This window comes from Delphinapterus leucas, chromosome 1 (assembly GCF_059928025.1).
Source record: "Delphinapterus leucas isolate spDelLeu-1000000601 "Yukka" chromosome 1, BTC_Dleu_Yukka2, whole genome shotgun sequence".
In the NCBI taxonomy this organism is placed as follows: Eukaryota; Metazoa; Chordata; class Mammalia; order Artiodactyla; family Monodontidae; genus Delphinapterus; species Delphinapterus leucas.
Window position 1 is genome coordinate 160,990,024 of NC_143129.1, and position 13,649 is coordinate 161,003,672.

General features: G+C 54.4%; 1 protein-coding gene across 1 annotated transcript in view; it reads left to right on the top strand.

Moving 5' to 3' along the window:
- Positions 1–13,649, top strand: part of GRIK3 (glutamate ionotropic receptor kainate type subunit 3) — a 230,854-nt gene that overhangs the window by 171,621 nt on the left and 45,584 nt on the right. The window contains 4 exon segments of the mRNA XM_089895906.1: positions 1,950–2,123; positions 2,874–3,017; positions 8,557–8,664; positions 11,967–12,080. Coding sequence (XP_089752032.1) covers positions 1,950–2,123; positions 2,874–3,017; positions 8,557–8,664; positions 11,967–12,080 — 540 coding nt within the window.

The window sequence follows — 13,649 nt, forward strand, 5'->3', positions numbered from 1 at the left end:
GAGAATGGACTTGAGGACATGGGGAGGGGGAAGGGTAAGCTGGGACAAAATGAGAGAGTGGCATGGACATATATACACTACCAAACGTAAAATAGATAGCTAGTGGGAAGCAGCCGCATAGCACAGGGAGGTCAGCTCGGTGGTTTGTGACCACCTAGAGGGGTGGGATAGGGAGGGTGGGAGGGAGGGAGACGCAAGAGGGAGGAAATATGGGAACATATGTATATGTATCACTGATTCACTTTGTTATAAAGCAGAAACTAACACACCATTGTAAAGCAATTTATACTCCAATAAAGATGTTTAAAAAAAAATTTTTAAACATACAATTACCATATGACCCAGCAATAGTAATAAAGACCTATGTTCATCAAAAAACAAAAAATAACACGACTCTTATGCAAATATAGAATGAACACGTGTGAAAGGTATTCAAGTCATGAACAAAGGAACCAGTAGGATGACAACGCTGGCTCAAAGAGCATTTGAAGGATTGAGTATTTATAGGTATTTGGTGTAGGGGGAACATAAAATAAGATGGCTAAGTGAGACAGAAAAATGGATTAATATTCTACAGGGCAATAAAACCACCACCTTGGGGACTATCTTTTCTATGGGCAAAAATCTACGTATTAGCTCAGAATCTGGGCCTTTAACCAGTAGCCGACAGTGAAGTCAAACCCGGGTGCATTCTCCCGGAGAACTGCACAATCCCGGGAGGGCCTGTAAGCGATGCTTCTACGTGACATTGAAAGGACGCGCTGCTCTCCGTCTGCCTTATCTCCAAGTTTGGGTAATTTTTCTTAAGACAACAGAGCTCTGCTCCGCTCCTCACACCAGCCCCCACCTCGTGCCAGCTCTTCTCAGCCTAGCACCTGGCCCCTCCCTCTTCAGCCAACCCCCCTCTTTCCCTTTGCCCCCTGCCCTCCCCAGCTCACCGTGCCCCAGAGCTAAAGCTGGCAGGAGGGGCTGAAGCTGGGCTGCCCCCGTGCATTAAGGCCTGTCTTCTTGGCTTTTAGGCCATTGCACCAGACGGGACATGACCTGGCCCGCAGACAGACAGACTGACTGCTCCTAGGAGGCAGGGGGTGAGGGGGCCTGGCTGACGATGTGGGGCAAGGGTAGGGAAGAGGACAGCTATACTCCTTCAGTCTCAGGCAGAAAAGACTATTTTAATTTAATTCTTTTATCCAAGTGCGGTTGATTTACAGTGTTGTATAAGGTGTACAGCAAAGTGATTCGGTTATGCATGTATATCTATATATCTATTCTTTTTCAGATTCTTTTCCATTGTAGGTTATTACGAGATATTGAATATAGTTCCCTGTGCTCTACAGTAGGTCCTTGTTGTTTATCTGTTTTATATACAGTAGTGTGTATCTGTTAATCCCAAACTCCTAATTTATCCCTCCCTCACCTTTCCCTTTGGTAACCCTAAGTTTGTTTTCAGAAGAGACTGTTTTAAAATACCCTCTCTGGGGGGATAAAATCCTCCCTTCACCCTCCCTCTGGGTAACTTGGAGATGCCCAGACGCAATGCCCTTTGTCTTCCCAAAGCAGACGTCCCCCATCAGAGGATGACGGTCATGACCATTATCAAGTTCCTTTTCTGTTCCAGGCTGGGCATTTGATGTCTACTGCTTCACTGGGGCCTAAAGAGGAGGCATGATCCCCATTTTGTAGATGAAGAAACAGGCTGAGCAGTGTGTCTGAGGTCCAGCAGAGTAAGTGGGGTCAGCCACCAGGCAGACTGGCTGGACTCCTCCACGCTCAAGTGGACTCCAAGCGCAGTGCTCCCATGGGTGCTCCATCCTCACTGCTGAGCCTCACCTCCACAGGGCTCTGCAGGGAGCTGCGGCTGCTCTGGGGCCCCAGTAGGGAGTGTGGGAGGTGAGGCTGGAACTCACAGCCAGCCCACACCTTTGTTTACTGAAACTCTCTCTGTCAAGGATCTTTATGCATTAGACCTGGAGCCCTACCGCTACTCAGGGGTGAACCTGACGGGATTCCGGATCCTCAACGTGGACAACCCCCATGTCTCGGCCATCGTGGAGAAGTGGTCCATGGAGCGGCTGCAGGCGGCTCCCCGGGCAGAGTCTGGCCTGTTGGATGGAGTGATGATGGTACTGCAGCCGGGAGGGCCAGACCTGGGGGCTCCCCTCCCTCCCTCCTTCCCATCATTCCTTCCTCCACCCCTCTGTTCCTCCCTCCCTCTTTCCATTCCTTTTCCTTCCTTCCTCCCTTCTTTCCTTCCTTCCTCCCTTCTTTCCTTCCTTCCTCCCTTCCTTCCTTCCTTCCTTCCTCCCTCCCTCCCTCCTCCCTCTCCTCCTCCCTTCCTTCTCTCCTTCTTCCCTGTTTCTTTTTTCCCTCCCACCACTTTCCTTCTTAAGACCTGCCCTGTATCTGCCAGACCTTAGGCCAGGGGCCAGGGACACAAAGGAATCAGACAGAATCCCACCCCAAGTGTGGGAGTGCAGGCACGGAAACAGATGGTTACAGAGAGTAGGAATAAGGACTAGTGGGTGCTGGGCACGGGGGACTTTCAGTTGTGGCTGGCAGGAGGCTGGGGAGGCTGGAAAGCTGAAGGTGTGCGAAGGGGCAGGCGATAGCAGGGACAACGGCACGGGGTGGCGGGGCCTGGCAGAGAAGGTGTGAGCTGCAGAGGGAGGGAGTCCGGTGTCTGCAGAGCTGCAGAGGCAATCCGAGCTTGGCTTCTCACTTGGAGCAGGGATGGTCACCTCCAGGGTCTCAGGGCCTTTCCCTCACCAGGACCCCCTTGCCTCTGGTCGGGGAGGAGAAGGGAGACAGGGCAGGGTGGGCTGAGGCCTCTCGGGCCCGAGCTACTCTCAGGCAACCCTGGGCCTCCCCTCCAGACTGACGCGGCCTTACTGTACGACGCCGTCCACATCGTGTCCGTGTGCTACCAGCGGGCACCCCAGATGACCGTGAACTCCCTGCAGTGCCATCGGCACAAGGCGTGGCGCTTTGGCGGCCGCTTCATGAACTTCATCAAGGAGGTGAGTGCCCCCCACTCACCAGGACGGCACCAGGGCCATCTCCTGGGGGCCGCAGAGCAGTCAAGGGCCCAAGTTTGGGAGTCAGACAGCACTGATTTCCAATCCACGTGAACTTGGGCCAGTTGCCTCACATCTCTGAGCCTGTTTCCTAGGGTGAAAATGGGCTCAATAGGGACCAATCTAAGAGGATGACTAAGGGGCTGAGTCTTTGGCATATAGTACGTGTTCAGTGGGTGGTCGGCATTGTCAGCAGGACAAAGAGTGGGCTTTAAATTACAACCGATAAGGGTCTTTGCCTCCAGCTGTGTGACCTCAGGCAATCTCGGGAAACTTGCTGAGCCTTGGTTGCCTCATGGGGATGCTGTGAAGACGAAATGAGGCACCATGTGGACAGTGCTTAGTCCTGAGGGCAGAGGAGGCCCATCGGCCAACTTCCCAGCCAGGGTCCCTGCTGGGACCCGGCTCTCCTGGCACCATGGCAACCATGAAGAAGTCCCATCCATGGAGCTGATCCAAAGGAACCAGAGAGCAGGAGCTGTCCTGCCGCTGAGAGGATGACCATGGAAATACACAGTGCCGAAGTTTAGCTTCAGACTCTCCATCACTGTTGTCCTTACGGATGGTAGAGTTTATTGTCCACATTTTACAGATGGGGATGCTCAGGCCTGGGCTTGTACCTTGGCTCCATCACAACGAGCTGCGTGACTTTGGGTGAGATGATTAGCTCTTTGATCCTCAGTTTCCTCAACTGTAAAATGGGTATAGTAAGAGTTCCTGCCGCAAAGCATTGTTGAAAGAACAGGGTGAAAAACTATGTGTGAAGCATGTAGCCCAAGGCTAGGCAGAGTCAAGTCCCAGTAATGGTAGGTGAGGAAGGCTCAGGGGGCCGAGATCTAGGCAGGGTTACTCTGGGTCAGAGGGAGTGGCCTGTCCAGGGCAACAACAAGTGCAGTTAGGGGAAGCCCTCTAGGAGGGCTCCATATAGACCACCTCTTTGCAGCCATCACGATGGACCAGGAATGAAGCAGGCTGCTTTGAGAGTTCATTCATTTATTCACTACCTATTTGTGCAGGTCTGCTGGGTGGCCGGCACTGAGCCATGCGCTGGGGATCCAATGGGGCTAAAACAGACGGGCCCCTGCACGGACAGAGCTCACCGCCTAGGGAGACGTCCATCAAGTCATCCCATTAATGAACGTAATCCCATATGCAAAGGAAGGCAACACAGTGAGGGTAAATAGCAAAGAAACCCACCACTCAGCAGACAGAGCAGCTTGTCCGGAGGTCCCAGTTCACCATGACTGCTTGGGACGAGGCCAGTGACACCTCCTGTGTTTTAGAAAGACACTAAAAGGCATACGGCTTTAGAGTCTGATGCACTGCCTTTGGGCTTTTCTCTGCCTCTTCCCAGCTGTGCGGCTTTAGATAAATTCCTGGACACTCCCGAGTGTTAGTTGCCTCACCTGGCAAACACCAGCTAGTAGTCATCATGAGGGAGCACTTATATCCTTGGCACCAGTCCCCTCAGCCCTAGAAGGGGCTCCAGTATCAGATGTTATGGTAGAAGAGGACCATGAGAGTCCTTTCTCATCCTACCCCTCAGAACGGTGGAGGAAGTCTGATTGTCCGATGCCCTGAGCGAGGCCTGGCTGGCCTGGGCAGTCATCGGCTTGTTCTCTGGGAACTCGAAAGCCTGATTTCCAGCCCCGTGAGCCTCCTTCCTCGGCAGGCTCCAACCCATTAGCTAGAGGTTGGCATGGGTTTCTCAATGACGGAGCCCACAACCCTAGGACCCTTAGGAGCCAGACGTAAGTGTCTTTGAAGCTTAACTACTTTTTAGCTGTGTGGCCTTAGGTAAGCTACTGAACCTCTCTGTGCTGCAGGTCCTCCTGTACAATGGAGATAATACCAGGTCTGTTGTAGGTGTAAGTGAGCTGTGGTGTGTGAAGCACTTAGGACAGCGCCTGGCACAGAGCAAGTGCCAAGCTGATTGGCTGCTCTTACTATTATTTCTATCATCACGACGGTCGTCACTCTGGCTTCTTGCTCCCTGGTGGGTTTCCAGCTAAAGAGGATCTCCAGGCCCCAGAGCTTCAGGGACGTCCCCTACCCATTCACCCTTGCCCCCCGCAGCGCTCGAGGCTCAGTCCTGAAGCCCTAAAGGGAGCAGATGAGTCACTGTCGTGCCACAGAAAGGGTAGCCTCCTTCTCCACCCGCCCCCCCTTCCCCGGCACCGACCGGCCCACACTGGCATACCTGGCCCTCCTGTTTCCTGGCCCTGGCCCAGTGAACAGCCCTTACCACTCACTCTTCTTCGCAGAGTCCTTTCACAAACAACTTCGTCTCCAGTCCATTTTAGGGAAGTGGAGACCGAGGCCCAGAGCAGCTGCGGGGCTCCCTCATGGCCCTACAGCTGGCCACCCCCGGGACCCAGGTACCCTGCCTGAGCCCAGTACACTGTCTTCCCTCAGACCATTCCCAAGTTGCCTGTCTCCCCATCTGCCTGCGTGACAGTAAATCATTTTAAAGACTTGGCATTTCCGAGAGGAGCTGGAAAATACCAGGCCGGAGTTCAGAGCGTGTGAAGCATCTTTCATTTAGCAAGTCCTGCGTGGCAGCTGGAAGGGGCGGGAGGGCTGGGAAATGTCACGGGGAGGAGCTGCCAGCGGCTCCCTGCCCTGGCCCTGCCCCTGCCCGACTGCCCACAGACAGGCCACGCACCTGCTGACATTTAATTCCTCTGTAGCTGACAGGGAGGAAGGCTTCCCTCCAGTGCAGGTTTGAAGGCACCTGCTGTGATTTCCCTGGGGGCTGAGAGGTAGCCCAAGGGGGGAGGGGCCCCAGGCAGAGGAGGGGGAAGGCAGAGGGGCTGGGGAGCCAGCCTCAAGGAAGCTGAGCCTCCCTGTGAAGTCATAAACAGTGGCCTTCACCATCACCGATGCATTTTTTTAATTGAAGTAAAATAATGTATAACATTATGTAAGTTTCAGGTGTACAACATTATAGTTCCACATCTGTATACATTACAAAGCGATCACTGCTGAAGGTCTAGTTACCATCCATCACCATACAGTTGACCCCTCCACCCTGTGTGCCCATCCCCCACCCCCCTTCCCCACTGGTAACCACCAATCTGCTCTCTGAGTCAGATGCATCTTTAAATCTCCATCCCCAACCCCAATCTCCAGCTCCCTGGGCTTCATAAACTCTCCCCAGTCAACTTGGGCATGATGACCCCAGCTCTTCAGCTCCACTGAGCACAGTGAGAATCTGCCCGGCACCACCATTACTTGGGACCCACAGAGCTCAGTCCCTCTTCGAGCCTCAGTGGCCATGACTGTAAAATGGGGGCAATCATGACACCCACCTTGCAGGACTGTGATGTGAATTGGATGAGCTCATGCAGGGAAGCTAATCACGGATGAGCCTTCTGTGATAGGGTTTCTCCTGAGGCCTCGGGCCATGGCCCAAGTGACCATCCCTCCCCCTCCAGCCAAGGGCCAGCCCTAATCCAAGGAAGCCCCATGAAAGGAAGCTGAATAAGGAAAAATAATAGCCGGGGTTGTATATGCCAGGCACTGTGCTAAGCCCTTTACGCACTTTTGTTACCACCCGTGAAATAGGTCATTTTCCTCTTCCCAAAGCTCAGAGAGGTTGGATGCTTTGTGCAAAGCACTCCTTCCATCCCCTTTTGATTTCCAGCGTCCCAGAAGCCTCCTAGGCATGCCCCTCCGCCTGAGCTAATATAACACATGTCTGTCTACACGCTAATACACAAGACTTGACAGTGCCAGACAGCTGCCCGAGTGCTCGGAGATTCCCGTGGGTTTTTTTTTTTTTTTTTTTTGCCGTACACGGGACTCTCACTGTTGTGGCCTCTCCCATTGCGGAGCACAGGCTCCAGACGCGCAGGCTCAGCGGCCATGGCTCAGGGGCCTAGCCGCTCCGCGGCATGTGGGACCCTCCCGGACCGGGGCACGAACCCGTGTCCCCTGCATCGGCAGGTGGACTCTCAACCACTGCGCCACCAGGGAAGCCCTCCCATGTGTTTTAATGTGGAATCTATAGGTAGACCTCCAGGAATCTGGGAACCCGTGAACTTGTGGGTCATGTTGTGAGTGCAAGGGGAACCTTCAGCCACGGAGAGGCTCTGGAGCCTTCTCCAGAATCTGCAAGGTTCATGACCCCAGTGGGGTGAGGAACCCACGGGGCCCACATGCCGAGGCTGCTGTGGAGGCTTCATGAGGCGAGCAGTGTGAAGCACCTTGTATCACTAACGCTATGGGCCTGCAGGCAAGGTGTTATCTAGAAGGGGCGTCGGCAAGCTTTTTCTATAAAAAGGGTCAGGTAGTAAATATTTTGGACTTTGCAGACCAGTCTCTATTGCAACTATTCAACTGCAAAGTTGCAGCTCAGAAGCCATCAAAGACAATAGGTAAACCCTATGGGCGTGACTGTGATCTCATAAACTGTTTACAAAAACAGGCAGTGGGGCTTCCCTGGTGGCGCAGCGGTTGAGAGCCCGCCTGCCGATGCAGGGGACGCGGGTTCGTGCCCTGATCCGGGAAGATCCCACATGCCGCGGAGCAGCTGGGCCCATGAGCCATGGCCACTGAGCCTGCGCGTCCAGCGCCTGTGCTCCACAACGGGAGAGGCCACAACAGTGAGAGGCCCGCGTACCGAAAAAAAAAACAAAAACAGGCAATGGGCCCATTTGGGCTTTGACCCGTAGTTTGCCAACCCATGCTTTAGAAGATGGAGCCCTTCTTAGTTTGGGTCCTGTACCTTCTCTGAACCTCTGCCTGCCTCTCTCTGTGTTAATGATGCTAAAGGCAAGAAAAAGTAGCAAAAGTACCATTTATTCAGGTCTTAGGTTGTACCAGGCACTGTTCTCCATTTTTCAAGGGACTTAACTCATTTCGCCCTCATAGCATTTTGGTAAGATGGGTAATATTATTAGTTCCATTTTACAGATGAGGAAACTGAGGCAGCAAGGTGAAATGAAATCCCAGGTCCAACTGGGGTTGGACCCTGTATTCTGACCCCAGTTCTTAACCAGGGCATGGGTGGAGCAGGGGCAGGGGTGGGAGACCTTCTCTGTCATCCCCGGCTCTCTGGGGGCTACTCCCAAGTGTTTGGTCCTACAGCCAGAGCTGGCTTGGCCCCTTGGCTTTCTGCCCCTCAGCAGGTCTCGCCTGCCGCAGCCTGCCTGCCTGCCTCCTTGCCCGTCTCTGGGGACCCAACATGGACTCCCCCTTCTCGTGGCTTCAAGGCGGGGCCTCATCTGAGCGCATCTATGATCGGTGTTGTACATGAGAAGGTGCGAGTGTAAAGCTGGCTGAAGAGCATAATAGAATTTATGGAAATTGCTGGCTCGTACCACAGCCCTGGCAATGACGGAGGTGATTATTAATTAATCGCGGTCTTGGGGGAACAGTATCAGTGCAAGGAGTAATTAAGATGAAGCATTGTGCAGTTGTACCGAATAATGATTTATGAGCCCGAGGAATTGCTGCTCTGCCCTCTCCCCTCCGGCAGGCTCAATGGGAAGGATTAACGGGAAGGATTGTTTTCAACAAAACCAGTGGCTTACGGATGGATTTCGATCTGGACATCATCAGCCTGAAGGAAGATGGCCTAGAGAAGGTGTGTGGGCTCAGGAGCGGGAGGGCAGGCCAACAAGCAGAGGCTCTTTAAATCCCCTACAATAGACCCCGGGCAGAGACCCAGAGCGAGGGGGCAAGACCCAGTCCATCTGCCCCCTTGGGACTCAGCATGACCCAGTGTGGCCAGTGCCTTGGGCCATCAGAGAACATGAAGGCCTTCTCAGACTGGAGGGGTGCCGAACCCAGTGGCCTGTCCATGGCAGATACCCAAACCATCACCCTGTGAGCAAGGGCCATCAGAGATGCTTACCCTGGAAAGGAGATGAGAGGCTCAAGGGGCAGACAGACTAAGTCCCTGCAGGGCTGTCATGGGGCAGAGGGACAGACGTGTCCTTAGGTAAGAGAAACTTTCTAATGACCAGGGGATGCCTGCATGGGGAGTAATGAGCTCGCTGTCACTGGAGACATTTAAGCAAAGACTGAACAAAGCGATTGCTTGTCTGGGGGACTGGAGGTGATTCTTGCTCTTGGAGAGAGGTTGAAGCACGTGGATTCTGAACTCCCCACTGTATGCTTCTAAGGCCTCTGCGATTCCGGGGAATTTCAATGCGGAAAGCAAGCCCGCGGGGCTGGGCCTCCCATCTGGCTACCATAGAAATGTTTGTAACGGGGCCGATGCTCATCCCTGGGAACCTGCAGCATATTCTGACAAGGTCAGGTTGCTGACCTGAGAAGGGAATTTCACATTAGCCCCTGATTCTCAGCATCCCCTGGGACCTCGGAGCTAGGGGCTCAGCCACACCCTCTCCCACAGCAGGCTGGTCTCTGGGAGCCACCAGGGCACCTCTCCAACCCTGGGAGAGGGGGGTGTCTAAAATGCAAAGAGGCCAGAAGTGAAGCGGCCACCCCTGATCCTTCAGGAACCCTTGATTCCTCTGCTCTCCTCCTCTGCCCTCTCTGGTCCGGGCCTCTTCCTTGGATTATTTTAACACCCCAACCTGGCTTCCCACCTCCACTCACGGGCCCTCCAGCCATCCTGAGTGTACACACAGATGAAGCTCTATCCTGCCCTGGGACTGAGCATGGCTCCCCAGTGCCAAGGCATTCAGTATCAGTCCCTCACCCGGCCTTGAAGGCTCTCCAGGAAACGCCCCGGTTGCCTCTCCAGGCCTAGTCTCCACTGCCCCACCCACAAACGTTCCCCATGGCCCAGTCATACCCACTCCCTCCTGCACCTCCAGGCCTTTGCCCTTGCGAGCTCCCCAGTTGCACGAGTAGCCTGTTTCCTTGGTTCATTCCCACAGTCATGGACCTGGCTCTGCCTGTGTTGCACTTTGTGGCCGAGGTGACTTCATTCAATCCTGAGTTTCCCACGGACTCATGGGGCCACTGTGCTCGGGCCGTGGGGCCAGGGCAACCACTCTTCTGCAGCTCTTTCAGCCACATACAGCATCAGTCCCCTAAGGACAGGCGCTGTGCCCTCTGCTCCTAAGATGATCGCGGCCTGTTGGTCCAACCCTATTCAAACTATAGCTTATCAAGCACTCTGCTAGCTCCTATTTAAACTCCTGCAGTGCTAGGGAGCCCCCTTCCTCCTCTGGCAGGACTACTGCAATAGTTGTCACTCAGTCTGTCTCAGTCGCTGTCTCAGCTCTCCATCTCTGGGGATAGCCTAAAATTCTAAGGATGGCAATTAGATGGCAGGTATGCCACCACCTCCCACTCCTGCGCCTGTGGCAGGCATCAGTAGTTGCCCATCAGAGCACTCTTGCCATCTGAGCCTACCCGCAGCTCCCACCAGCCCTCCGGCAACGACACAAATCAACCACAGCTAATACTCGAGAAAAACTCTTTACTATACCTAGACACAGGTGACCAGATTGAGGGCGGAGGGCCTCTGAAGACTGGTCCTCCTCAGTCTTAACTGTTCTTGCAACCCCACGGCACCTGGTGTCCAGCAGGTCCTGCAGTTGGAGCTCAGTAGATGCTTGCTGGGGTGAGGGCTCCTGCTGGTCACTTGGCCGCCAGCCAGCTGTCTGTTGAGCGCCTCCTGCACCCAGGCCCACCGCTAGGGTCCCTCGTGCTGGGCTGGGCTCTGAGCTCAGCCCCCTTGAGAGAAGAGCCTCTTTGACGCTGTCTGCTTGTCTGCTCTCCTCTTGGCTCTGGGGGTGGGGTCTGCATAGACAGAGATGCTGCCCAGAGAGGGTGCTGAGCCCCCAAACACAGCTGCTCTGCCTCTCATCACTTCTGTTTGCTAAGCCGGGTCATAACTGATCCAGCCAACTCCAGCCGGTGGCTTTGGGGGGATTAAGGCAGAATTACGCAAGCATAATTACATGTCTCTCTGCTATGCAGAGCTCTCTTAATGGGATGTTTGCATTCGGCCTCCCTGTTTAATTGATTAAGTTTCCTGAGTACCCCACCCCAGCTGGGACAAGGACAGAATGGGCAGGCCAGAACCTTCCTTGAGAGAGAGGAACTGCGATGGACACAGAGCTGGGCAGAGTTGGGTCCCAGAGGATCTTCAATAGGCCCAGGGCTTTAGAACGATTTGTAAGCTTGATTTTCCCTTGCTTCCCTCCAGCCCCAGGCCTCGTATCCACAAGGGCACCATGGGGACAGAGATTATGCCACCTCGGCCAGAGTGTCTGCCACCATTAGGTGTAAAACCACAAAGCAAACTGCCTCCTAACCGAGTGGCGTCCAGTGCCCCCAGTGAGGGTTTTCTACTCCATTCTGCCCCAAAATAGCTGCAAAGACCAGCGTCCTGCTACGCCTGCCTTCGTGCACGTGACACATCTCGTTGTCCTTCCACAGATGCCTAGGAAACATCTCCCTCACTCCAGGCCCTGTCCTGGGCTTTGGAGGGCATCTGGCCCCAGAGCTGGCACACGCTGAGACCCAGTGAGCAGCTGGGTGCCCAGGTCTTCCCCAGGAGGCGGGAGGCCCCCCAGGCTCAGGGTGACTCTGTCCCAGGGCAGGACCTGGCCCTAACCCTAACCCTAACTGACTTCCTCATGGCTTCTGCTCCATCCCAGGCTGGCTTCCGCTGTGCTCCCTGGGCCGTCTTTATGTTCATTTTCTCCCTCTGCATTTTCCCTTCCAGCTGTGACGGGTTTGCTAGCAAATGGGGAGGTGGCAGAATTCAGGAGACTAAACACCTTGGGGGCTTCCTCTGGGAAGGAGGGAGGCAGCAGGGTTGCCAGAAATGTTGGCTCGAAACACATTAGCAATGACGATACTCATGAAGGATGGGAAGGAGACGAGGAGGTTGCTGGCGTGGAGAAAGGATGGAGAGACCACGGACTCAGCCTCCTGTTCTCCATCTGTCTGTCCATCCAGGTTGGGGTGTGGAGTCCTGCCGAGGGGCTTAACATCACGGAGGTTGCCAGAGGCCGAGGCCCTAACGTCACCGACTCTCTGACGAACAGGTCCCTTATCGTCACCACTGTGCTGGTAAGAGCTGCAGCCCTGCAAGAGGGGCTGTGAGCTGGGGCGGGCTGGCCGTCGGGGTTGGAAAGACCTCTCCATCACCCCACCCAGCACAGGCCAGGCATCTCTTATGAGGCTGCTGGGAGGCTGGAGGATGGGGTGGAAGGTGGAAACATTGAGGGTCCCTCAGAAAGCCCCCAGCGAGCAGATGGGAGACAGCAACGCTGCTCGTGGCCACAGGCCAGAGACCCCAGGAGGTGGCTGTGAGCGGCCTCTTCCCAAAGGCAGAGCAGGCCAGCCCTCCTGCCTGTCTGGGACCTGCTTGGCCAGCCCTGCTGCAGAGGCCTGTGTGTTTGCATTTCACTCTCACCCAGTCCCTGAGCCCCTGATGCCTGATAGGAACTGTGATGGGTAGAAGGAAGGAGGGATAACCTGCCTTCTGCACCAGGACTTGGGGTCCACCTCTTCCACCCCAGTTCCCAGGAAAAAGGCCCTTCCCACTGGTCCCCCCAGCCCGGCAGGTGCTGGGAGCCCACACACGTGCCACCGCCCAGTGTCCTGTCCCGAGTGCTTCTGGCCACGGCTATGACCTTTCTCCCTGCCACCCTCCCTCCACTGCCCAGGACTGAATAGTGCTTCCTTCTTCTGACCATTTCAACCCAAGGAATGGCTTTTGGGGTCTCCCAGGCTCTGTGAGTCTTGAAACTCAGGGCAAGCAGAAGGACACCCAGGCTGCTGGCCTCCTTTGGCCAGTGCTGTGCCCGCTCCACGTGCACCAGCCCCACCTGGAAGGCCTCCAGGGTGTCCGGAGGCTCAGGACTCACCCTCTCAGAGACGTAGCACTGCTCTTGGGGCCCAAGCTGGGCCATGTAGTGGGGAGGCAGCCTGATCACAGCCCGGTGGATTCTGACCAAAGGCCCTTCGAGGACAATTTTGGCCCTGGTCAGCTTCTCCTTATAATGAAGCAAATATGATTGTCAGGACCATGTGCTGAGGTCACTCTATACCAAAAAAGGGAGCTCAAGCTGGTTTGGCCAGGCCCTACTGGACGGTCCTATGCCAGGTATGTGCTCAGTGGCTGGGTGGTGGACACCATGGAGGAAGAAGCGTTGTAATAGCTAAACCCCACCCTCCCAAGAATCCAGTGAGCAGCAGACTCCAGGGGCACCATCAGCTTCCAGGGAGCAATTGTAGCCTATGGCTGTCATCCCCAGTCTCCAGGCTTATGACTATTAAGAGGATCCACGTTAAAGCTGATGGAGACCTAGCAATTCTGAACATGCTGCTGATAGAGCCAGAAGGAGATGGCTGGGGAGACACCTCTCCACACCCACCTTTTGGGAGTGAGACCCTCACTGGCATCTTCCCCAAAACCAGACATCCTGCCTGCCTGATTGACATTTTGTTAACTAAAAATATATAAATATCAAGCTATAAAACCAGTAAGTCAAAAGATCTCATCAGGAACAGGGGAAAAAACTGTAAAAACAAAAAATTTAAAGATGAAAAATAAAATAAGGATGTAGTATACGACATGGAGGATATAGCCAATATTTTATAATAACTATAAATGGAGTATAACCTTTAAAACTT